Source organism: Chiloscyllium plagiosum, chromosome 7 (assembly GCF_004010195.1).
Source record: "Chiloscyllium plagiosum isolate BGI_BamShark_2017 chromosome 7, ASM401019v2, whole genome shotgun sequence".
In the NCBI taxonomy this organism is placed as follows: Eukaryota; Metazoa; Chordata; class Chondrichthyes; order Orectolobiformes; family Hemiscylliidae; genus Chiloscyllium; species Chiloscyllium plagiosum.
This window is the reverse complement of record NC_057716.1, coordinates 93,468,247-93,495,697: the sequence shown is the minus strand read 5'-3', so window position 1 is coordinate 93,495,697 and position 27,451 is coordinate 93,468,247. Positions and strand designations below refer to the sequence as shown.

Genomic DNA, 27,451 nt, shown 5'->3' with positions numbered 1-27,451 from the left:
GCTGGAGGTTTTTGTTGCAAACGTTTCGTCCCCTGGCTAGGTGACATCATCAGTGCTTGGGAGCCTCCTGCGAAGCGCTTCTTTGGTGCTTCCTTCGGTGTTTATAGTGGTCTGTCCCTGCCGCTTCTGGTTGTCAGTTTCAGCTGTCCGCTGTAGTTGTTGGTATATTGGGTCCAGGTCGATGTGTTTGTTGATGGCATTCATCCACAAACTCCATGCCTCTAGGAATTCCCTGGCTGTTCTTTGTCTGGCTTGCCCTATGATAGTAGTGTTGTCCCAGTCGAATTCATGTTCTTGTTGTCTGCGTGCGTCAACCGGAAGCGGCAGGGACAGACCACTATAAACATCGGAGGAAACATCAAAGAAGCGCTTCGCAGGAGGCTCCCAAGCACTGATGATGTCGCCTAGCCAGGGGACGAAACGTTTGCAACAAAAACTTCCAGCTCGGTGAACAGAACCACAACAATGAGCACCCGAGCTACAAATCTTCGCACAAACTTTGGTTTAGATAGGGTTGACCGTGAGAACCTTTTTCCACGTATGGAGTCAGCTATTACAAGGTGGCATAGCTTTAAATTAAGGGGTGGTAGGTATAGGACAGATGTTGGGGTAGATGCTTTACTCAGCAAGTTGTGAGTTCATGGAATGCCCTGTCAGTAGCATTGGTGGACTCTCCCTCTTTATGGGCATTTAAATGGGCATTGGATAGGCATATGGAGGATAGTGGGCTAGTGTAGGTTAGATGGGCTTGGATCGGCGCAACATCGAGGGCCAAAGGGCCTGTACTGCGCTGTATTTTTCTATGTTCTGTGTTCTATGTTTATATGAACAGTTGCCCAACAATACTTTCTTGCTTTATCTTTTTGTTTAACAGATAAAAGTAGTCAGTAAAGAAGATATCCCAGAGGCTGTAAGTCTCCCATTTTCTCATTAGAGGCTTTTGAGAATCTAATACAGTTTTCAAATGCCAATATTTCTGACTACCTTGTGAAACCTGAAAAACTGCACTCTGACCACTTTCTAAAGACTCCGATCCACATTTGACTACAATCAGAACTGAAGATCGTCCAGTAACCCATGGCTGGCAGCAATATTATTGAATAAACAGGGAATCTGATAGACCATGAAGGCTATCCTTTGTTTTCAAACCCTTTCCTGGGAAGAATATTTTTTGTTGCCCTCTTATTAAAACCATCATCTCTGCAGACCCTATTGTCTTTTTGTATTATGACTTCTAGGAATAAAGGAGATACAGTTCCAACTGCAGATCATAGCTTAGATGTTAAATAGTGTTTATTGTTTGCTGAAGACTGAGTTTTCATTTTTATAAATAGGTCAGAAGTCACACAACACCAGGTTATAGTCAACAGGTGTATCTGAAATCACAAGTTTTTGGAGCACTGTTCCTTCATTGGGTAAAGTCACTTAACCTGATGAAGGAACAGCACTCCGAAAGCTTGTAATTTCAAATAAACCTGTTGGACAATACGAAAACAGAAATTGCTCAAAAAGCTCATCAGGTCTAGCAGCCTCTGTGAAGAGAAATCAGAGTTAACTTTTCAGGTCCAGTGACCCTTCCTCAGCACTGACACTCCTGATGAAGGGCTTATGCCTGAAACATCGATTTTCCTGCTCCTCGGATGCTGCCTAACCAGCTGTGCTTTTCCAGCACCACACTTTTTGACTTTAATCTCTAGCATCTGCAGTCCTCATTTTCTCCTTCCTCAAAACTGTCGGACTATAATCTGGTGTCGTCTGACTTCTGATCTTGTCCACCCTAGCCCAACACTGGCACCTATATGTTATATTAAATAGATGCATTTTAAGTATATTAAAGAAGCCTGGTGAAAGTTTATTTTCTTCTGGATTATCGTACACAAAGGAAGTAATTGTCCATTTCAGTGATTGAATCAACACATTTATACTAATGGTGTAACTGGTAGAGTATGTGACTTCATTATAAATGCATTTCTCCTAGCACAGTTATAACACTGGTTGCACTAACAGTCAATTGGCTTGGGCAGATATCAGAGAACAGTAGTTGGACAAATGGGATTCATTTACTCATGAAGAACTGGAAAGACTGTCCTAGTAACTACAGATCAGTCTGTTTAACATTCACAGAAGGTTCAGAGGACAAAAATCAATAGGTACTTGGAGGGGTTTGAGTTAATTAAGGAGAGTTAGCATGGATTACTGAAAAAAATACAGAACTTGCCTGACTGATTCAATTTCATTTCTCTCAGAAGTAATGGAGAAGATTGATGCAAGGAATGCAACAAATGATATTTATCAAGGTTTAAAGACAGTGTTTGACAATGCACCACATAAAAGACTTATTGACAAAATTGAGGGTCAAAGAATAGGACAATCAGCATCGGCTTGAATAAGTAATTGGCTTAAGGAGAGGAGACAATGAGTCATGGTAAATAGCTGTTTTTCAGACTGTACAGTGGTAGATAGTGATGCTCCCCAAGGATTAAAGTGGGGTCTATATAAATGCCACAACTCGCGGAATACAGAGCAAAACTTCAAAGTTTGCTGATGATCACAAGCCTGCAGGAGTGACAAACATGGAGGATGATTTCAATTGACCAAAGCAGGGCATAAATCGACCATCAGAAAGGACACACCTTCCTATGATTCCTAAATCTTGCCTAATCACATCATAATTGCCTTTCCCCCAGCAATGACTCTTGCCCTGTGTTATGTGCCTATCCCTTTCCATCGCTAAAGTAAACATAACCAAATAGTGGTCACTATCACCAAAGTGCTCATCTACCTCCAAATCTAACACCTGGCCAGGTTCATTACCTAGTACCCAATCCAATATGGCCTTGCCCCTTTTTGGCCTATCTGCATACTGTGTCAGGAAGCCCTCCTGCACACACTGGACAAAAACTGATCCATCTAAAGTACTTGAACTATAGCATTTCCAATCAATATTTGAAAGTATAAAGTCTCCCATAACAACTACTCTGTAAACAAGGGGACTATAATTGCTTGACACCAATTCTTAACTTGGCCCTCTGGTCCTAGACTCTCAGCATTTACCCTGTTAAGCCTCTTAAAATTCTGATATGTTTCAATGAGATCAACTTTCATTCTTCTAAACTTCAGTAAGTAGATTAGCAACTTGTTTAAACTTTGCTCATAAGGCAAACCCTTGATAACAAAGATCATCTTAGTGAACTTTCTCTGAACTGCCTCCAATGAAATGATGCATTTTCTCAAATAACGTAACCAAACCTTACAGAGTTGCAGTAAGACTCCCCTATTTTTATACGCCAAATCCCTTGAATTAAAGGCCAACATTCACTTAGCCTTCCTGATTAGTTGCTGCACCTATATGCTTGTTTTCTGTGTTTTGTGCATAAGTATCCCTAAGTCCCTTTGTGTTGCAGTGTTCTGCAAATTTTCTCCATTTAACAGTACTTTGTTTTTGTTTGCTCTTCCTTCCAAAATGAACAATTTCACATTTTCCCACAAGTGGCAGCTTTTTGCTAAATTTCTTATCCTATCAATATCTCTAAACTGTTTGTGTCCTCTCATACCTGATGACATGAATTTTTGTGTCATCTACAAATTTCATTATAGTACATTTACTTCAGTTGCAGCCCTAGCACTGATCCCTGTGGAACCCTACTGGCCACAGGTCACCTATTGAAAAAGAACGTCTCATCCCCACTTGCCAATCTCTATCCATTTGCCAATTCTCTATCCATGCCAATATACTACCTCCAACACATAAAGGTTATGAGGCATGTTGTTGAATGCTTTCTGGAATTCCAAATATAACACATCCACCAGTTCCCCTCTATCCAATCTGCTTGAGACTTCCTCATAAAGCTCTAATGAATTCATCAGAAATGATTTCCCTTTCCTAAAGCCATGCCGGTTCTGCTTGATTAGGTTATGAGCTTTGAAATAATATTCCTTAATAATTGATTCCAATACGTTTTCACCAATTAATGTTGGATGAAACTGCCTACAGTCTCCCCACTTCTTTCCTTCCTCTGTTTATCCGTTCCAGCGGATTGGAGGGTGGCTAATGTTGTACCATTTTTTAAGAAAGGTGGGAGAGAGAAAGCAGGAAATTATAGACCAGTTAGTCTGACCTCAGTGGTGGGAAAGATGCTGGAGTCTATTATAAAGGATGATATTACGACACATCTGGATAGTAGTAACAGGATAGGATTATTGAAGGATTGGACACTCTGGAGGCAGGAAACATGTTTCCGCTGATGGGTGAGTGCCGAACCAGAGGACACAGCTTAAAAATACGGGGTAGACCATTTAGGACAGAGATGAGGAGAAACTTCTTCGCCCAGAGAGTGGTGGCTGTGTGGAATGCTCTGCCCCAGAGGGCAGTGGAGGCCCAGTCTCTGGATTAATTTAAGAAAGAGTTGGATAGAGCTCTCAAGTTTAGTGGAATCAAAGGTTATGGAGATAAGGCAGGAACAGGATACTGATTAAGGATGATCAGCCATGATCATATTGAATGGTGGTGCAGGCTCGAAGGGCAGAATGGCCTACCCCTGCACCTATTGTCTATTGTCAATAGAGGTGTCATCATGGCAGCTTTTCAGTCCTCTGGTACTTCTCCAGAATCCAAGGATTTTTGCAAAATTACAAACAATACATCCACTGTCTCTGTAGCTATCTCTTTTAGGATCGTGTGTACTGAGTGACAGAAACCTATGCCCTCGTTTTCAGCTGCAGCTAAATTTGTGATCCTATCCACCAGCCAGTTAATGAATCTGGCAGGCTCCCAAGTAGGAATCCATGAATGTTTCTTGTACTGAGATCCTGTGGTTAAAAGCAATAGGATTTCCACATAAAACTAATGTAACTGTGCCAGGGTCAGAAGCTCCTGATATTCAAAGGTCATGTTGATACTTCCAAAATAGCTCACTAATATGTGACAGCATTAGTAAAACTTATCATGATAAGTCAACGTTACAGTTGTTTTATGTTAGCGTACACTTAGATGAAAACTGACCCTATTCGTATTGAGTGACAATTGAAAATGCAGCGGGTTGGGTAAATTATAAATCAGCAGGTCAGAATGTAGCTTGAATAGCAGATGAATCTCTCCACTCTGCATAATTTTCTACACCTCCACTGCACCCTTCAAAGCTTTGACTGTTGTATTTCATGTTGAGAACTGCAGAACATTTATTGTAGGTTTTGGATCTGAATGTTACTCTTCATTTCCATGAAAAATATTCATTCCAGGTCTTGAAATTATCCATGGCAAGCTCTGTTCATGCCCATCCTGCTTTTCGACCCTCAGTATGTTGGAAAATGTTCACAAGAAAATGGGAGGCCCATTAGGTATAAGATCCACAGAAATAATTTGGACTGTGGCTACCATATTTCCAAAATCCATCTGATCCATTGCTACTCCCATTATGTAAACCCCCGTCAGCCAAGCAAGTTCTTACTTTTAACATTGTCATCCCTACTGTCAAGATCTGGCCCCAATCCACCTCTGTAATCCACCTAAGCCCCATAATTCTCTGAGATATTTGCACTTCTCTAAATTTAGTGTCTTGCCCATCTCCATATTTTAATTGCTCCATCACCGATGGCTATAGATAATAGGACATATAAAATAGAACAGTACGCACAGTACAGACACTTTGGCTCTCAATGTTGTGCTGATCTTTAATCCGACTCTAAGATTAAACTAACCTACACACCCTTCATTTTACTGTCAGCCATGTGCCTATCCAAGAGTCGCTTAAATGTATCTGACTCTATTAACACCACTGGCAGTGCATTCCACATGCCCACCACTCTCTGTGTAAAGCTAGATGGTAGTCAGTATGCCGTCAGTTGCCTTGCCTCAAAATTCTGGAATATTCTGGTCACTCTGTTATTGGAAGGATGTTATTAATCTGGAGAGGGATCAGAAGAGATTTACCAGGGTGTTGCCAGGAAAGGAAGGTTTGAGTTATAAAAAGAGGCTGGATAGGATGGGACTTTTTCACTGCAGTGTAGGAGGTTAAGTGATAACCTTATAGAGGTTTATAAAATAATGAGGGATATAGATAAAATGAATCGCAGGAGTCTTTTCCCTCGGGTGGGGGATTTCAAGATGAGAGGGTGTATATATAGTGGAGAGGAGAAAGATATAAAAAGAGATATGAGGGACAATTTTTTTTAACACAAAGAATGAACTTCCAGAGGAAGTAGTGGATGTGGGTACAGTTACAACATTTAAAAGACATTTCAATAAGTGCATGACCAAGAAATGTTTGGATTGACACAAAACAAATGGAAGCAGGTGGGACTGGTTAAGCTTGGGATCATAGTGTCATGGACTGATTCAACTGAAGGGTCTATTTCTGTGCAGTATGATTCCATGACTCACCTTTGTCTCTCTACCTAGCTCTCCTCCTAAAACTTAACACCACAGAATTATAGAAGCCGGAAGTTAAAGAAGTTCAGCAGGTCTGGCAGCAACTGTGGAGAGAAAACAGAGTTAATGTTTCCGGTCCAGGAACCCTTCGTCAGAACACAAGACACTGAAGAAGGGTAAGTGGACCTGAACTGTTAACTTTGCTTTCTCTCAACAGATGTTGCCAGACCTGTTGAGATTTTCCAGCAATTTCTGATTTTGGTTCTCATTAAAACTTATCTTTCAATCAGAGTCTTTGCATTCTGACATACTCTCATATTTCATTTTATGATGTTGCAGCGAGTGACATTTGGGGACACTTAATCCTGACTGAGACATTCTAATAGGAGAATTTTACCCCTTTGTTACTGTCATGGAGTTGTTGAGACATCGAGTATAGTTTGGACCAAACCAGTTGTTTAGTTTATGAAAATGCGAAGTTTATCAAGGTGAGGATGATCAAATAGGTTTGGTGAAGTCTATTGCTTCAACCAGAAGACAGACCATATCTGCATGTTATCAGCCACACACCCAGAAATTAAAATTCCCCTGTGGAATGTTCCTCTTGGAATATTACTTGGTAGTTTGTGATTAACATATTAAAGCAATACCAAGAGCTCACAGGTTACGATTTATGTAAACTAATTATAAAGGTATATTCTGTAAATTTGTGCCAAATTGTTCTGCAAACACGTGACAATCAAAAATATTTATGTCCTTTCAGGAAGAAGATATGTCATCTCTACTCAATTTGTCTGACAATTAACTCTAGTACAGTTGTTCCCATCTAATTTAAAACCACTCCCATAGCCAGTGGGAGTGGTTTTAAAGATCCCTTACCAATAGATGAATAATCAAAGTACACCTCAGTTCCCCTGTGTGAAAATCCTGCAGCCAACAATGCCCACATCCATGAATGATAAAGAGAAATGTAATGGGTCTGAGGAAGTACCTTTTAAGCAAAGGCTAAACAGATTTGGACTCTACTCACTGGACGTCAGAAAAAAAAGAGGTGATCTCATTGAAACATAAGGGATCCTTAAGGGGCTTGACAGGGTAAATATTGACGAGGTGGTTTCCCTCATTGCAGAGTCTAGAACCAAAGGGCATAGTCTCTGAATAAAGAGGTGCCAATTTAAAACTGACATGAGGAGGAATTTCTTCTCTCAGAGGGTCGTGAATCCATGGAAATCCTTGCCACAGACAGCTGTCAGGGGAGGGTCCTTCTGTATAATTAAAGGTGAGATAGATTTGGGATCAGTCGGAGAATCAAGGCCTATGCAGAAAGGGCAGAAAAGTGGATGTGAGAAATGTCAGATCCTCCATGATCTTTTTGAATAATGGAGCAGGATCAAGGAACCTAATGGCCTACTCATGTTGCTATTTCTTATGGTCTTACAGTCTTAAAATTAATCTGGTCTAAGTACTAAAATGAAGTCTGCAATCAAATAAAAACACATGTACAGGCTTTATTGAATATAACAGTATTTAGATCAGACAGGGCAAGAGTAATCTTCACTGAGACCTGTTACACTTGGGTTGACTTTCATTTTATTTTGCCATCATCAGGGCATCCCATCATCCCTAATTATCTTACTGTCCATCTAGAAGAAGACCTGCCTCTTAATTTTGAGGACAACAGCAGATGTATAAGAATAAGCATTAATACAAAGATGACCAGCGTGAGATCTTACCTAATTTAATTCAGATTGGCTCAAATCTTCCGAAAGCACCAACTTGGTGCATTCGCACTTTCTTTTTTACCCCACATCTGTTCCCATATTTCTGACTGCAGCTTCTAACATTGGACTCAGCAAGGTCCAATGCATCTTTAATCCAGCCCCAAACCCAGATCAGGTTAAATGTTAGAAAGTTACAGATTGGACAGTCAGTGGTTAGTACTGCTGCCTCACAGTGCTAGGGATCCAGGCTCGATCTCAGTTTCGGATGACTGTCTATGTTAGAGGTTACACGTTCTCTCCATGTCTGTGTGCGTTTCCAACGGGTGCTCCAGTTTCCTCCCAAAGTCCAAGGATGTGCAGGTTAGGTATAGTGTCCAGGGATGCGCAGGCTCGGTTGGTTAGCCTGGTAAAAGTGGGGTTGCTGGATTAAGGAGATAGGGTGGGGGTGTGTGGGATGCCCTTTGGAGGGCTGGTGCAAATTCGATGAGCGAAGTGGCCTCTATCTACATTGTAGAGATTCTATGACACTCTGAGTGTGATTGGGTTGGGTCAGGGAAAAGAAGGGTCAGGCAAGGGCTGAAGCAGATGGATGAGAATTTGTTGTATGGAGGAGGATGCCGGCAGAGTCAGGTTATGTTAAGTCCAGGATAAAAAGGAAAGTTGGTTGTCCATGAATAGCCGATGCCAATATAGCAATTCATGGTCAGTGAGGAACTGGCTATGGGAGTGGTTTTATATTTAGACATGATTTACAGCCGTTTTTACATCTCTAACTTAAAATCAGTTTGTTGGAACCCTCCAAAGTCTCCAACTCACACTCAGAGGCAGAAACTTTTACAGAGTTAACCAGACACTGGATAATTTTCCACCAGGAATTCAAACTTCCTGGGCAATTAGCGCATAGTCAATGCATTGGAACTTTGCAAAGTCAAATGCTCCAGCATGTACATTAATTGATGGGTTATCTTTCTCCCCCCATTCAATGTACAATGTAGTATTACACTATTACTGCCTCTTTCTGGGACAAGAGCTGGAGGGCAGTGGAAATAGTGAATTGCCAGCCCAACAATGGCTCCTGTGACTGCTTTGATGGAACACACAGGATTGGTAATTATATGCGCTGCAGGTTCTTTTTTGGGAGGGTTTTTGATCTAGAAATATAACTCTCTGATCATTACATGGTATTTTATGGACCTAACAGCAGAAAATGATACCACTGCCAAGTCTCATCATTTTTTAATCAATTCATTATACATGGAAAAGGGAAAAATTGAACTAATTTGCTAAGTGTGAAATGCCTTTTTAGAGCAAGTTCGGTTTCTGATTATTCAGAGACTGGAAGGCCTGGGTTATTGTTGGCGATGTCAGTAAGATTCGAAGATTATGAAGCCATTGAATGTACAAAATTGTAAAGCAACATTATCTGCAATGTTCAGAGCAAACATGAATTAAATCATCAAATTTGGGAAGAAAATGTTCACAAGATTGTTAAAAGACAGCATTTTGGTCTGACACCAGCTGTTCCATATTGCTAAATGTTCTTGGTTTATTTCTTTAATGGTTGAGAGAAATAAGTCATGTCAGATGAAACAATTACATATTGTATATGAACAGGCAGCTTTTCATGACTTGGCAATTTTATATACCTTATTATGCGGGAAGCTTTAGAAAAGTAGTACTGAGACTGATGGATGATAGCATCTGCGATAAAAATAGAAAATACTGGAAAAACTCAGCAGCTATCCATAACAATTGTTTTAAATCTCAACCTAGCTTCTTTAATGAAGAACATGTTCACCTATTAACATCAACTGTCACTGTAAGTTGCCCCGAAGAAGATGGCCTCAAAATGTTGCAGATCTGATTAAAACAAAAAAGTGCAGATGTTGGAAATCTGAAATAAAAACAGTAATTGCTTGTGACTTAGTTACTGGACTTGAAACATTAACTCTGCTGCTGCCACTTCATCTGTCTGATGAAGGTATTAGTGATGCAAGGTCAAAGGGAATAGCAATGGGAAAATATAGCAACATCTGGTGTGGCTGACAGAATGATGAACAGTTGCCATGGAATAGAGGAGAAAGAGGAAACTAAGGAAGCCACACAAAATATGCAAATGTGGAGTCAAAATGGTTATGGTCTGAAGTTAGGTAAAAACAAGGACTGCGGATGCTGGAAACCAGATTCCAGATTAGAGTGGTGCTGGAAAAGCCCAGCAGGTCAGGCAGCATCCGAGGAGCAGGAAAACCGATGTTTCAGGCAAAAGCCCTTCATCAGGAATAGAGCCTCTATTCCTGATGAAGGGCTTTTGCCCGAAACGTCGATTTTCCTGCTCCTCGGATGCTGCCTGACAGGTTGTGCTTTTCCAGCACCACTCTAATCTAAAAACTGCTGCCAGATCTGCTGAGCTTCACCAGTAACTTCTATTTTTTTTTAACCCAGATTTGAATGACCCTTGAAATGTCAGGGGAATTGAATGAGTTGTGGGGAAAAGTGGAAAAGATCAGGGGCTAGTCAGCTTTGATGGGAGAGAATGGTGGGCAGACACAAGCTACAGAATACCACTTCTTTCTTCAGTTTCTAAAAGAGTGTTGAGTAGCAATATACATTATGGTGTAAAATTGGGGTTGAAGGAGAGTTGGACTGGACTTGTGGCATTTTAAATGGTTGAGTTTTATAGGGGCCTGTATGACGTAACCGATAGCAAGAAATGTGGTGAACTCACATCAGAAGCCCAGTGAGGCCTATCTCGAAATCAAGAACAAGTCATTGCATTTCTTCACTTGGTATCGAGCCAAGATTCTCACAGCAACATGTTCCTGATTATGGAGGATTATTCTGTGTTAACGAATCTAATAGATCATTATTAGGTACCTTTCTATCATACCATTAACAACAAGCAATCCAAATGTTGACAATTCTCAGCATGGAGGTCCAAGTAGCTATCTGGTGCCTTCAGCTCATCACTTGCTCCAAAGGACCGTCATATTGGAGACCAGGCAATAACATCTCAGGGCAGACCTTCATAGGCACCAGTCAATCCATGTCGACAGATTTTAATCCTGGTATATCCCATCAGTGACAAGTTGTTCTGGGTATACAGATAAGGTTGCCATAATCTTACTTGACCGTAGCCCTACTCTTTCATCAGAAAGAGACAACTTATGACAGTTTAATCTGAGAGTCTACACAGACATCTATTTCAAACCCATTGACTCCCACAGCTATCAGGACTATACCTCCACTCACAACCCTCCTTTAAAAATGCTATCCCTTACTCCCAATTCCACCGTCTCTGCTGCATCTGCTCACAGAAGGACCAATTCCACTCCGGAACATCCCAAATGGCCTCCTACTTCAAGGGCCGCAATTTCCCATCCCAACTCATCCACTTCCCACACCTTCACCCTTGAACCCCATCCCTCCAACCACAACAATGACTGTAGCCTCCTGGCCCTCATCTTCCACCCCACCAACCTCTGGAAACAACAAATCATTCTCCATCATGTTTGCTACCTACAATCAGAGACATAACACCAGAGACATATTTCCACCCCTATCAGCATTCTGCAAAGACCATTCACTCTATGACTCTGTCGTTAGCTCCACTCTCCAACCACTAACCCACCTCCACTCCTGGCACCTTCCCTTGCCAGCCCAAGAGGTGTAAAAACCTGCACCCACATGCCCCCCTCACCTCCATCCAAGGCCCCAAAGGATCCTTTCACATCTGGCAGAGATTTTCCTGCATATCCAAACACCTGATCTGCAGTGTCCAGTGCTCTCAATGTGATCTCCTCTACACTGGGGAGACAGGATGCCAATTTGTGCAAAGTTTCAGAGAACATCTTTGGAACACATGCACCGATCAATCCCACCACCCTGTGGCCGAACGCTTCAACTCCCCCTCCCACTCCACCAAGGACATGCAAGTCCTGGGCCTTCTCCACACCAAATCCTAGCCACCCAATGCCTGGAGGAAGAACAACGCAGCTTCCGCTTTCAGACCCTCCAACTTCATGGGATTAATGTTCAATTCAGTTTCCCCGTCTCCCCTCTCCACATCAAACATAGATTCAACCCTCCAACTTGGCGCTGCCTTTTTAAACTGTCCGACCTATCTATCTTCGGAACAGCACCTCCTATATCTACATCATGCACAATTAGGTTAGTACGTCCCAGTTTATTTTTGCATATCTCTCCATGTGATTGCTGGACCTCTTGCTGAGATATTTGTATCATCGATAGTCACAGGTGAGATGCCGGAAGACTGGAGGTTGGCTAACGTGGTGCTACTGTTTAAGAAGGGTGGTAAGGACAAGCCAGGGAACTATAGCCCAGTGAACCTGACATCGGTGGTGGGCAAGTTGTTGGAGGGAATCCTGAGGGACAGGACGTATGTGTATTTGGAAAGTCAAGGACTGATTAGGGATAGTCAATGTGGGAAATCATGTCTCACAAACATGATTGAGTTTTTTGAAGAAGTAATAAAGAGGATTGATGAGGGCAGAGTGGTAGATGTGATTTATATGGACTTCAGTAAGGCGTTCGACAAGGTTCCCCATGGGAGACTGGTTAGCAAGGTTAGATCTCATGGAATACAGAGAGAACTAGCCATTTAGATTCAGAACTGGTCAAAGGTAGAAGACAGAGGATGGTGGTAGAGGGTTGGTTTTCAGACTGGAGGCCTGTGACCAGTGGATTGACACAAGGATCAGTGTTGGATCCACTACTTTTTGTCATTTATATAAATGATTTGGATGTGAGCATAACAGGTACAGTTAGTAAGTTTTTCATGCAGAGGGTGGTACATGTGTGGAATGAGCTGCCAGCGAAAGTGGTGGAGGCTAGTACAATTGCAACATTTAAAAGGCATTTGGGTGGATAATTAATAGGAAGGGCTTGGAGAGATATGGGCCGGATGCTTGCAGATGGGACTAGATTGGGTTGGGATATCTGGTCGGCATAGACGAGTTGGACTGAAGGATCTGTTTCCATGCTGTACATTTCTATGCCTCTATGACTCTATAAGTCATTGATAAATAAAGGTACCTTTAAGAGAGCTGCTCTCCAGGCTTTCTGCAATGTGTTGGTGGCTTGGCAGTTCTCCAACTGTTCAATTTTTCCTGGTCTTACACCCCAAAGCATCAGATCATTTCATTGGTTTTAATATTGTCAAAATACTAAATTTGAACTTGATGAAGGTTAGTATCTTGGGGCATAATTTAAACTGATTGGCCAAATTTGAATTTGTTTTTTTTTGTCTCATAGCAACCCAGGTACTGATAGCTGCAGGACCAAAAGTTACCTGTAGATTCTCCAGCACTCTGTGTTCTTGCTAAGTCCTTCAACTCTCTTAAAGGTACACTACCCCTTATATCTTCATAACAATACTATGCTTTACCACCTCACAGCTTAATAGTTACCTGAAAATTCATAGTTGATTGAGAACTCCAAGTGATCCTAAAATGATCAATTGCTTGATGTGGGAATTAAATGCAAATTTTGTTTTCTCTAAGGGATTAAACACTCGCATTTGTGTTTTTGTTTTATAAGGAATTCAACATTGAAGGGGTTTGAGTGTTATCAATGAACTGGGTTTATTTAAATACAGTCAAGTCTGCAAGGGACATTTTAAAATTTATTTTATTTCATCTCACCATGGCTCCTGAGTTCTTCCATTGTTGGATGCTGGGTGAAACGGCATGATCAATATAAGGAGAACGGGTGTTAGATGTGGGCTTGAGTTGGCATGAGGACATAGATGATGTGTAGGATCATGGGGCGTGACAGAAGAACATAGATTGAGATGAAAATGAGTAAGGGTCAGAAGACATTAGTGAAACAGATTGAGAAACCTGAAATTAAGAACATTCTAGATTTAAAGCTTGTGATTTATTTGCAAAATCTATTCTTTTATTTTCATTTCTTTCAAATTTCTCTTTCTTCCCAAAGATGGTAAATTTTTGCTAGTGCATTGTCATGGTTGGGCACACTTCCACAGCTCCAACCCATTTACCTCTAGCAAGCATTTGTTATTTATGCTAATTCATTCTGTCATCAGTCTGTATGATTCTGTGCACCAATGCAATACAGTTTAATCCTGTTCACTTCCTCATAACATTTAAACTAGAAGTTAAGGCTCTCATTGCTGGTTAATGTCCCTCTTTCACATTTGTTGGTACTGAGGTCAAATATCACAGCATTAGCGTAGATTGGTATCAGACCTGAGATATATGAAGTGGTTACTCATTAACCTGATAGCAAAAACTAACTTTTCCATCCTTAAATAATACGCTGTATGCTTGTTCTGAATTTTAAGAGCAGAATTTTAAAGTACACTTAAGTTCCGTTCTCAACAAAAAAGTTTGTACCTATGACTTAAACTAAGAAATGACAATCATCTTTCGAGTTAAAAAAAAGCACTTCAGCATTCATGATTCAAAATGCCAAGCATCCCCTGGGGATTCAGATCGATGAAGAGACAAAAATGAGAAGGGTATAATAGGAGCAAAGCAGATCGAAGGAATGATTCGTAATTCACAAAACTGGTTATTCCAAGGATAGCAATTGGAGATATAAAATGAGGGCAATCAGTGTTCTTTTGTGCACATTTGCAAGTCACTTTTTACAGTGTGATTATTCTTATGAAAACGAAATAACTTAAAAATTGAAAGTAAACGTGTAAATCAGTGAATGTCACTGAGCTTTGTAAAGAAGTACATGTCTGATGCAGCCAATATTCTGTCTCAGGCTGAATTCATTTTGAAGTCTGCAGCTGCACCTTTATAAGCTCTAATTCTAACATACCTGGAACTGCATCTTAAGTTTTCTTGGCTAAACACAAGTTGTGTCTGTTGGAGGGATTCTCACCACAAGGTCTGGTGAGATCTCATGCAATTTTGACAGCATGGTAGCTCTATGGTTAGCGTTGCTGCCTCACAGTGCCAGGGTCCTGAATTTGATTCCAGCCTTGGATGACTGTCTGGATAGAGTTTCTATGTTTTCCCTGTGTCCGCATGGGTTTCCTTCCACAGTCCAAAGATGTGCAGGTTAGGTTGATTGGTCATGGTAAATTGCCCTGTACAGTTCATTGACATGCAGGCTAGCTGGATGAGCCATGGGAAATGCAGGGTTACAGGGATGGGGTGGACTTGCATGGGAGTGGACTCGATGGGCTAAATGGTCTGCATTCACATTGTAGGGATTCTATGATTTTATTAAACTCACCTTATTTACCACCATCTCTGACCCAATATTATCTTGCAGATCCAATTTTATCTGCGTCTCATAACGAGCTATGTCTGGTGCAGTTCGGCACTTACCAGATGTCCACTAATAAAGCAGTATGCTTAGAGCCTGCAGTGTATTTTAAAGGACACTGTGCACCTGGATGAGCAAACTGGCATTGAAAAGTTGCCCTGCTCAGTGATGAACAGGGTCTGAAGATGTTAGAAAAGGGCAGGATAGAGTCACGCAGGTAGAACCTGGACGTTCTGATGGATGGGATGGTACAAAAGAGGGGTGTCCTATGTCTGAAGGACCATGGATGAGATCATGCCACCTTACCCTGGCAGCCGAGTACAAGATCACCACACAGAACAGTGCTGTGTTAGCTCTGTGGAGGAACAGCCAACAGTTCCTAAACAAGGTCAGACGCGTTCACCACTCTACCACCCTCTTCGACCTACTAGCTCACTCTCCCATTACCTCTGCTGCTTCATTCACTTACCACAAAGGCTCATGCTCAACCAACCTCACTGCGGCCTGCAACATTGTTCCTGACCCATTCGCATGCCTCACTCAAAGCTTCCATAACTCCAATCCTGCACGGCTTCTGCTCTGCCTTCTCAATCCTTTGAGGCACCTTGGCACCTTTTGACCACTTGTTCTCGCACTGTCAGCTGTGCCACCACTTTCAGCACATTCAATTCCACCCTTTCTCTCAGCTAAAGTAGGTTAGGAAGGGTCTGGGTGGGTGGGGGAGTACCTAACATTTCACACCTCAACTCTTACGGGGCAGGAGGGAGAAGGGTTTCTGATTCTTGCAGGAAAAGACAAGAATTGCTCCTGTGGACTATCCCACCAACTGAGTCAGTCCCACTTTTCACTCTTTAGCAACTCTCACAGTATCCATGATACCAGTCTAATTCATTTCACACCATTTCCAACCACTGGCCATGACGTATTTTCTCTCCTTGTCTTAGAGGTACTGCTGGGGCACCCATCACTTCCATATAGCAGTGACTGGCACTGCAAGAAGCTGACTCCTTGATCACTGAGGGCAAGAGGGTCAAGGTGAGAGATGAAACATTGCCAAGGCTGCCCCCTGCACCCTCAAGGGTTCAGACGCGGATGCCTCAGTGTAGTTGCTAGCCTGAGAAGGTTTGCAAATGAAATCTGGTGGATGTCTCACTGTGATCACTCATCCACTAGCTGAGGAAGAAATGCTGGCAATTGGAGAGGTGCTAGAGACCAGGCTTCTGCTCAGCCCCAGGGAGCAGCAGATGAAGTAGTGTCAGCAATCATAGACTTCATCCACATGCATAGTGAGGAACAGGAGCAGTACAGACAGGGATGTGGGACATAATGGCCCTCACAACTCAGAAGCTGCACAAGTGCAACAACTCTTGCAAATGCCTGAAGCTTCTTGTCGCTATGAAGAGCCAGACGTAGGACACACAGGGTCTGCTGCAGACACTGCCCTCCACTGCCTCCACTACTGATCCTCAGGATTTGAAGGCAAGACAACTGTACGGTTGAGAATCAGACTTGTGCTCTATCAGGTCCTTTCCTGACAACGAGGCAGGGCAGTTTCAGGGAATACCCAGTGGTGTCAGAACTACACACAAGCCTCTCAGAATTCTCCATTCAGGACATTCCAGAGGTAGCTGGACCCTCCATCATGCCCCTACCTCTCCACTTCCAACTGCTGGGACTGCATGCCAAGGACAGTTCTCCTTTCTGAGGGTCTACCTGGCAAAACCTCGAGGGGCAGCAAGATCCTTCTATGTGCAAATAAAAAAAAAATTGAGCTAATCCAAAACTCCACAGCCCATATCTGAACTCTTTCTTTCTTTCCTGGGATTTGAGTGTCACTGGTGAAGCCATCCTTTGTTGCCCATTCCTAATTGTCCTTGAATGGAGCAGCTTGCATGGTCATTTCAGAGAGCAGTTAATAGTTAACCACATTTCTGTGGATCTGGAGCCAAGTGCGGACCATGTAAGGATGCCAGATTTTCTTTCATAAATAGGATCAGCAAACGAGATCTGCGTTATGTTTGCAGCAGATAGATGGTTACCATTAGCTCTCAATTCCAGAATTAATAATTGACTTAGAATTCTACCAGCTGCCAGACTGGACCTTCACCTCAGTTGTCCAGTGCATTAGCATGGACCTCTGAATTAGTAGGTCCCAGTGGTCTCATTCCTGATGAAGGGCATTTGCTCGAAACGTTGATTTTCCTGCTCCTTGGAGACTGCCTGACCTGCTGTGCTTTTCCAACATCACACTCTCGACTCTGATCTCCAGGATCTGCAGTCCTCACTTTCGCCCAGTGATATTACCACTGTGCAACACTTCCTCTTTAATAAATTCCATTCACCCGTCACACCAGGCTTGTTTAATTACATGGTGAAAGCAATTCTCTTGCTCCTCGGATGCGGCCTGATCTGTTGTGTGCTTTTCTCGACCCTTGTTCACTTACATGACTTCTTTCTTAAGCTATGTAGCAATTTGGAAATGTTCATCCTTGTTTTCAAAGTCCCCCATGTCTCTGTAATTTCCTCAAGCCACAAGGCTCTCCAAAATATCTGTGCTGCTATGACCTTGTGCATCCCCTGAATTGAATTGTTCTTAAGTTACTTCACCACACATTTCCACCTCTTTGCCTTGCATTTTCCTCTCAAAAATGCTCCTTAAAAGCTACCTTTTTGAACAAGCATTTGGTCATCTCGCTCATATCTCTTTGAGTAGTTTGGTGCCATATCTGGTTTCCTAATGAGAAGCACCTTATTGCGTTGAAAACTCTCTATAAATACAAGTTCTAATAGACTTGTGCAACCTGCTTTCACATTGAAGTTATGAAACTGCGTGGATACCAGCACGAAGCACAGTTGGACATCTTATAAACAGCTACACAGATGTTTCAGTCCACACACAGCAACACAGGTGAATTGGCAAGTGCGCTGCTACTGAACACAGGAGGAGAAAGAGGAGAACAAACAGTCATGGAGATCAAGAAACAAAGATCACCTCCCACCACTACATCCACAGGCATAACGCAAACTGACAGAAAATGGCAACCATAATCTCACCAATAAACAGAGTGTCAGGAGACTGAGACTCAAGAAGAAAGCTGTAAGTGATAAGCAACAACATTATGTCTGGCTGATGGTGCGTATGATAATAGCACCCAACTGTTCTTTATTTAAAGCCACAGTTTTCTTGCAGGCAACAAAAGGGCAGCAAGAATTTTAGTTTGTTCATTGTGCAGGTATAATGCAAGTTTCAGATGTGCTGTCTCAATGTGTCCATGGATACTTTTAAATCAATATTGATGTCTAGCATGAAGAAGAAAGGCGCTAGATTTTCTGGAATACGCAATGACCATTAGTACATCCACATGGACTTTTAAACATCGAGGGGAGTCACTGTTGAGTTTCTGTGGAGAATGGGAGTTTTGAGTTACAGATGTGAAGTTGGACTGGAATGTTAATGTCCCGAGCTGGAATTACTTCAGCTGAAATACTCAGCACTGGAGGGGAAGCTGAGAATAGAGGAATGCAGATCAAGAGTAGGCATTGTACCTATCTTGTAGGCTGAGAATCTGTTCAGCCATTCAATAAAATTTTTGCTGATAAATTCATAGCTTCATAGGGTCATTGAGGTTTTACAAAATGGAAGAAATTCAATTTCAAGAAGGAGAACTCCATTGTTTTTGCACCTATCATCAAACATCCATCTGTTCCAATCTCATTCTCCAGCGTGTGGCCGATAGCCTTCTATGCTATGGCGGTTCAAGTGCCCATCCAAATAGTTACGAAATAATTCTTTAAGAGTTCCAGCCTTGACTGACCTTTCAGGCAGTGAGTTCCTGATCTACATCATAATGCAAACACTCTCCTTGGCCTCATAATTTTGGATGACCAAAATGCAACAATCTCAGATTTAACATGAATTATTGACCCAGTGTTAATGGTCATTAGTGGAAGAGAGCTTCTAATCTTTTGTTTATGGAATAATTTCCTAATCTCACTCTTGAGAGGTGGGGCTCTAAATTTTAGACTATATCCCCCAGTCCTAGATTCCCTAGCCAATAGACATACTTTATCTCCCTACCTCTTTCTCTCAATATCTTCAAAGCCTCCACCTAACATTTGCCAGTTGTCAAACCTCTTTGCCAGCAACATCATATCATGGTCTATTTGACTGCACTTAACGGCTGGTCTAATTAGACATCATACAGTTACTATGAGAAATGAAGGGAGATAGTATGCAAAATGCATAAAATCGCATCTACAATATTGAGCAGTGTGATGGTATGTTGAAGTAGTATACAAAGACCAAATGGGCAATTCATTAGTGTCTGCAGATAATGGAGACATGAAGAGACAACAAGCAAGAGGTTACACATAGATTCACACATTAGCGGTGCTTGGAAGGATATTTAATGTTTAAAAATATTGGAAGTAAAGTCCAGCACTAAAAATATTTTAGTTCTGAAGAAGAGTCACTGAACTTGAAACATTAACTCTGCTTTCTTTTCACAGATGTTGCCAAGCCTGCTGAGTTTCTCTAGTAATTTCAGTTTTTGTTTCAAATTTCCAACATCTGCAATTATTTCCTTCATAAAAATATTTCAAGTTTGCTCTATGTGGCAGCAGACAATAGGATAAACACCACTGATATTTGTGTCAAACAATTGTATTTCTAATGTACATTATTCAGACCAATTGACAAATGGAATCTGAAATTAAAAACCTTAAATGATACGGCTAACAAAGATTGAGAGTTGTCCATAATTAGACAGACAAATGACAAACAATTGCAATGTTTTTAGCTGACAGAAAGATTTCATGTCTATCCATTTACATGCAGTCTAATGTCACAAATCTGTGTTTTCACCAAAAGTATACATTGGCAAATATTTGCTTGAAGGAAGAATAGAATGACAAGGCTATTGAATGAAACAATAGGTAAAATTGTTGTACCACTTTATCAAAGATTCAGCACAGGCATGATGGGCTGATAATAATCTCCTGAGCTCATCATTCTAGAACTCAAATCATTGTTCCTTAGAAAAGAATGGCTGTCATATACAACACAAAGCTTAGATGGAAGTCAGCAGGATTTGCTTCACAAAGCACATATTAAGTTTCGCAGGTAATAGGGAAGGCAAATGGAATGGAAAAAAACAGCTTTTTCAAGGAAGGTGTTCAGCACCAACTTTAAAGGCAAAGGAAACACTTACCACACTTTTAGAAGAGACCATCACACACACCCCAACCACCATCAATCACATTGCCAACGAAAACATCATGAAGCTAGTGGACCTGTGCCTCACCACCCACTTCACCTTCAACAACATAATCTACAAACAAACCAACGGCACACCCATGGGATCTCCGCTATCAGGATTCAAAGCAGAAGCGGTAATGCAAAGACTAGAACAAACAGCCCTAACAACCATCAAACCAAAAATCTAAGTCCGCTACGTAGATGACACCTTTATCATCACAAAACGAAACAAGATAGAAGAGACATTTAACATCATGAACAACACCCTCACAGGCATAAAGTTCACCAAGGAGGAAGAAACCAACAACAAACTTGCATTCCTGGATGTCACAGTCGAAAGAACCGACAATGGAGAACTACAAGCCTGCGTATACAGAAAACCGACAAACACTGACCAAATACTTAACTACACCAGCAACCATCCCAACACACACAAACCAAGTTGTATCAGACACTATTCCAACGAGCCACACTGCAGTTCAGACGAATTTCAGAAAACAGAGGAGAACTACCTATACAATGTATTCAAGAAGAACGGATACTCAAAAAATACAGTGCGCAGATTCCTCAAGAACAAATCTACAAAATTCCATGCAAGGACTGCCCCAAACACTACGTAGGACAAACAGGAAGAAAGTTACCCACCAGGATACACGGACACCAGCTAGCCACAAAAAGACACGACCCTCTCTCCCTCGTAGCCCTACACACGGAGAGGAAAAAAGCCACCATTTCGACTGGGACAACACATCTATCCTGGGACAGGCCGAGCAAAGACATGCCAGAGGATTCCTCGAGGCCTGGCGCTCCAAACACAACACCATAAACAAACACACAGATCTAGATGCCATCTATCAACCCCCCTCAGAAAACGAACAGGAAATGACACAGACCCCAGGAACCCCATCCAGGAGAACGATATAAATAGAAAGCAGGAGACAACAGCTTCGCTTCACTTGGAGGTCGCCACTGATGATGTTACCGAGCCAGGGAGTGAAACGTCTGGATATCAAACCTACAGCTCAGCGAGCAAACCTACAGCCTAAACCTCAACCTGAGCTACAAACCTTCACAAACCTTGCAATAACCAACTTTAAAATCATTCAGGTATTCATCTCCTTGCAGCACATGATGTAGATTATTTATGATTAACTAACATTAAGCACTAAGGGTTGGATCTTCTGCAAACTGCCATTGAGCATCATGCAACATAACAGCATCTGCAGGAACAAAATCAGGCAGGCAGCTGGGTGACAAGCTGAATATTATATCACTGTTGGATGCACATTGCTGCTTGATAAACCAGCCCCCAGTTGTGAGTACAGATGCCATTATTCTTAGAAAAGCTGAGTTTTTGCTTCTGCTGTTTTGAACTCATCAAAAAAATTTTGGTTAAATTTCAGTTTGCATGCACCCATGTTGAATTGCCAGAGGAAAAATGTGAACATTATAAGTGTTTGGTAGGAATATGGCAGTGAAATCCTCAAGCTCACCATTCTCCATATGAAAATATTTTTCCTCATCTTTGGCTTAAACGGCCTACCCTGTATTCTTCGACTGTGGGTGGCACGGTGGCACAGTGGTTAGCACTGCTGCCTCACAACGCCACAGACCTGGGTTCAATTCCTGCCTCAGGTGAGTGGAGTTTGCACATTCTCCCCATGTCTGCGTGGGTTTCCTCCCACAGTCCAAAAATGTGCAGGTTAGGTGAATGGGTCATGCTAAATTGCTTGTAGTGTTAGGTGTAGGGGAATGTAGGTTGGTGTGAACTTGTTAGGCTGAAGGGCTTGTTTCCACACTGTAAGTAATCTAACCTAGCAAATGATGATATTGTATTGTCAATCTGAATCCAGACCACAGAGAGCAAGATCACTTTCTTTATGCTTAGAGTTTAGTAACTACTCAGTCTTACAGCTCATCTCACAGACTAGCCTCAACTGTTCCCCCTCTATATCAATCCCATCAATTAATTAATCGATTTACATCAATCATTGTTTTAACAATGTTTTATTCACATGTTTGAATGTACATTTAGAATTGAATTGCAATTTCTGAAAACTGGCGCACTTATACACTTCTTCTGAGATATGCACAGAATATCAGCACCTCTGTTAGCTAATTACTTCTTCCCCCTGCCCTGGGTCCTATAGTTTATAGTTGGTCACGTGTGTACAGATTTGTCTGTCTGTTCATTTCAAGATGATTGAATGGTGGACCAAGCTCGAGAGACAGAGTTGAGAGATTTCTGCTTAAAATCTATGATCTTATTATGTAATTATAAAATTTTTAAAACACAGCCCTTGCATTGAAGATGTTGATGCAGTTTGATGCTGAATTCCAACCTGCTTTTCATTTGTCCAGAACCCACTCCCAATTAAAATCCTGCCTACACATTCTGAAAGAGTGCTGATTTATTCAAAATTATTTCAATATAAATGCAAGTTCCTTTTAGACATTTTAGCCACAAAACTGTAAGAAGTGCCAGACCATTGATTTGAATTATTAGTTATTCTGATAAAAGTTTGCTTTGGAGGTGAATTAACATAAATCAGTTATGTTTTATGACTGTAGGCTCTTGCAGTAAAGCTGATAAAGATTCTTACTTAATGTTCACCAACTTTCATTATAAAACACATCTAATCATGTGTTGGCTGATGCAATGACTATCATTCAATTAACTTTTAATAAGATTGTCCTCAGGACTGCTCATTTGAATCTTTGTAGCATTGAACTACAAAGCGACAGTGTTCCTCGTTTCAGTTTAGCTTACCCAAACAATAACAGTGTTTGAGAATTGCACTTTTGAAACAGAGTCCTTTGTACTTACTGTATGAACAGCCATAAACTTCAACTCTCATCCCTATTCTGCCATGTGGATTCCACTCAAGAGGAACAAAGCGAAGCAGTCTTGCTTTAATGGAGTGCTGCAGCTTGTGTCGCACAACACCATCTGCATTGGCATTCCCTGTGAAAGCCTATGGAAGAAAAAGATAGATAAAAATTTAGGTAAGAAAGCAATAATAGTCTGCTACTGATTTGAATCGAGCAAGGTCAAAATGAAACTAAATATTTGCAATGGATCTTGAAATCTCCTTCTACAAATCCGTGTCAAAAGGATGCTGCACCAACCAGCTCTTGGCAATTAGATAATAGAAGGACCATCAACTTAGTCCTTTATGTGGGTATATGTCCTAGTTAGTGCTTTGTCATGTGTGAATTAGTAAATGGGAATCAGGGAAATTCACTGTGCTAGTTGGAATCACATTGGAGATTGGAAATGATTGTGATTGTTCCAAACACTCAACTCCACCCAGGATATCACAGCAGGATTTGCTCAGGTTAATACCCAACATCTTCAATTGTTTCAAGAATGCTCTCCCTTCCATCATTACATCTAAAATTGGGACACTTAGTTTTTTTTTATTTTTCAGCACCATTCACAACTCCTCAGACATAGAAGGAATCCACATCCTCAAATAATGACATCTGGACTACTTAGAGATTTGGCCTTATAGGTCGAAAGCATTATTTGTGCCACATATATGCCAGACAATAATCATCCCCATCCAGAGAGAATTTAACTACCTCTCCTTGACATTCAAGAGTGAGTGTCATTGAATTCTGCACATTCTGTGGTCATCATTGACCAGAAACCTAACTAGACTAGCCATGTAAATGCTCGAGTTCAAGTAGAATCCCTCCAGTGTGGAAACAGGCCCTGTGGCCCAACAAGCCCACACTGACCCTCCAAAGAGTACCCCCCCAATCCATTCCCCATTACTCTACATTTGTCCCTGACGAATGCATCGAACCTACACATTCCTGAACACTATGGGCAATTTATCATGGCCAATTCATCTAAACTTCACATCTTTGGATTGTGGGAGGAAACCAGAGCTCCCGAATGAAACCCGGGGAGAATGTGCAAACTCCGAGGCTGGAATTGAACCCAGGTCCCGTGCTATGAGGCAGCAGTGCTAAGCACTGAGCCAACATGCTGTCCACTCTAAAGTAACTCACTTATTGATTCCCTAACTTCTGTGTACCATCTGTTAGGTACAAGTCAAAGATGTGATGGAATACTCATCAGTTGCCATGCAAGAAGCTCAACATCAATATGGCAGGATAAAGCACTCTACTTACTTGACACCCTATTTACCACCTTAAGTATTTGAAAATTCTGCAATTTCTGACCTAACAAAAATCAAAGTATACCTCCACTACATGGACGGCTGCAGTTGATGAATTTGACTCACCACCAGGTTATTAAGGACAATTAGAGACCAGAAATAAATGTTGTTCTTGCCAGAGATGCCCACAACTTACAAAAGAACGGAAAGTTGTGCGTGCTTGGATTATTAGACAGGGTTAGTCCTGGGATTGATGCCTCAATGAAGGGTAAAACTTATTTTCATGCATAGAGTTCTATGACAGTCAACATTATGAGATACTTGCAAATTCATTGTAAGTTTGTCTTAAACTTCATATTTGGCCCTCAAAGCTTAGTGGTACACACACATGGTTTACTCAGACAACATAGGCACTCTATTATAGAATATTGGCTAATAATAAATGATTATATAAAATAAGTTGCTTCAAAATTGATGTTTTCTTCATTACTCTGCAACTTTTTGCTTTTGAAGGAAAGTATGGGGCCCCGTTGACATTTTGTTCTCCATTTATTATCTGTGCAATGTTTCAGTAACCAAGGTTCTTTTTACAGGAAAGACTTCCCAAGATCAGTTTCATAACATAAAAATACAACAAATAACTCCAGGCTTAGTAGACTTGGTTCAGCCAAGGTTCAATCCTGATCTGTGCTGAATTAGTTCACGTCAGTGATGGACAACTTTCAGCTGACCTCAATATCACCATCCTTAGAGGAGGAAGACTAGTTAGAAAGGAAGGTAGTTGTAATTGTTCTGAAAGTGATTTTTGAGAAGATTTGTAGCTCAGGTTGGTGATAAGTATGTAACTTAGCTCGCTGAGCTGGAAGATTTGTTTTCAGACATTTCGTCACCATACTAGGCAACATCATCAACAAGAGTCTCTGGTGAAGTGCTCATAATATGTCCCACCTCTCTAATTATAGGTCTTGATTTATTTGTATAGACCTACAAATAGAATGGTTGGACATACCATCAGTGCTTCACCGGAGACTCTCACTGATGATGTTACCTTGTCTGGTGACAAAACAGCTGAAAACAAATCTTCAGCAAGCTAACTTATATACCTGTGGTGGAAGTGTTAAGTGCCAGCAGCATGAATTGGGTTTGAGACAGATCAGCAGCCAATTCTCTACAGTGGTATAATGCTAAGTTTCTTTTTCCCATTTCCTTGGAAAATAATGTTAAGATTTTCAAATTTAAACCAAAGTCCAGGACCTCCAATTGCAACGAAACTGTTCTGACTGACACAGTCTCAGGAGAAAACACTCACTTATTAGCCCATCTGTCTTATAGCCAGTCTGCCCATCCCCTGGACCCTCTGTCATAGTGAATTGATACAATCTCAATGCAATATAGGGACAGTGAGGCTGCACATCCCCATTATTCTAGTGGAGGGCTTTCATAGTTAATGGTCACACTCTGGGGATTGTTGTTGAATACCAAGCCTGTGGGGTGTAGGTACATAGTTCCTGAAAGTGGCATAACAGATAGACTGGATGGTGAAGAAGGCATTTGACATGCTTGCCTTCATTGCTCACAGCACTGATACAAGACTTGGGGTATCACATTGTGGTTGTACAGCACAATGGTGAGGCCACTTTTGTAGTACTGCACATAGTTCTGGTCATTCTGCTATTAGAAGGATATTATTAAATTGTAAACGGTGTGAAGTAACACCACAGAGTACAAGTTTCCGGTCACCATGTCATCCTTTAATTACATGTGAAGAGTCTTTGACACTGATCCAGTTCCCTCAGAGCCAGCTGTCAGAATGAACAGAATGTCAGACATTCCTTTTCTTAACTGTCAGTCAGGGCTCCCTGATTGGAATAGATTAACAGCCCCAATGAGGGAACTGATATTCTATGATGTCTATCTAGCTGACCTCGTTACAATCATTACAGGGTGCAGAAAAGATTTAAAAGGTTGTTACTGGAGTGGAAGGCTTGAGTTACAAGGAGAGTTTGAATAAGCTGGGATTTTGTTTTTCCCTGGAGCAGAGGAGGTTGAGGGGAGACCTGATAGAGGTTTAAGGTGAGGGGGAAAGATTTAAAAGGGACCTGAGAGACAACATTTTCACATAGAAGGTGGTGCACATTTGGAATGAACTGCCAGAGGAAGTGGTAGATGTAGGTACAGTTCGAACATGCAAAAAACCTTTGGAAAGGTACATGATTAGGAAAGGTTTAGGCAGATATGAGCTAAATACAAGCTCATGGTACCAGTTTAGTTTGGGAAACTAAGTTGGTATGGAGGAGTTGGATCAATGGGTCCATTTCCATGTTGCATGCCTCTATGACACTATGACCTAAGTCTGCACCTTAAATAAAGAAGTCACATTGGGATTTAAACAGCAATTGAAAAGAAACATTTTGTAGTATTTTTAAGGTGCAACATACTTTTTAAAATAAAAACATTTCAAGTTTTATTCACTAACTGTAAATGTAACAAACATTTTAATGTCTTTTACCAATTCTTTGATATTTTGTTGTCCATTTATTGTCTGTGTAATGTTTCAGTAACAATGTTTTTTTTTACAGGAGAGACTTCCCAAGATCAGTTGGTAACATAAAAATAACAACAAATAACTCCACGTTTTGCAGACTTGGTGGAGCCGAGGTTCAATCCTGATCCGTACCTAATGGCACTTCTTTTTAATAATTCTGAGCACAAT

The 27,451-nt window shown here is 41.3% G+C and overlaps 1 protein-coding gene across 1 annotated transcript in view; it reads right to left on the bottom strand.

Annotated features, from left to right (window-relative positions):
- Positions 1-27,451, bottom strand: part of LOC122551779 (contactin-associated protein-like 5) — an 879,926-nt gene that overhangs the window by 584,040 nt on the left and 268,435 nt on the right. Inside the window, exon 4 of the mRNA XM_043694242.1 lies at positions 23,436-23,583. Within this exon, the coding sequence (XP_043550177.1) occupies positions 23,436-23,583 (148 nt within the window). The remainder of the gene's footprint in view (positions 1-23,435; positions 23,584-27,451) is intronic.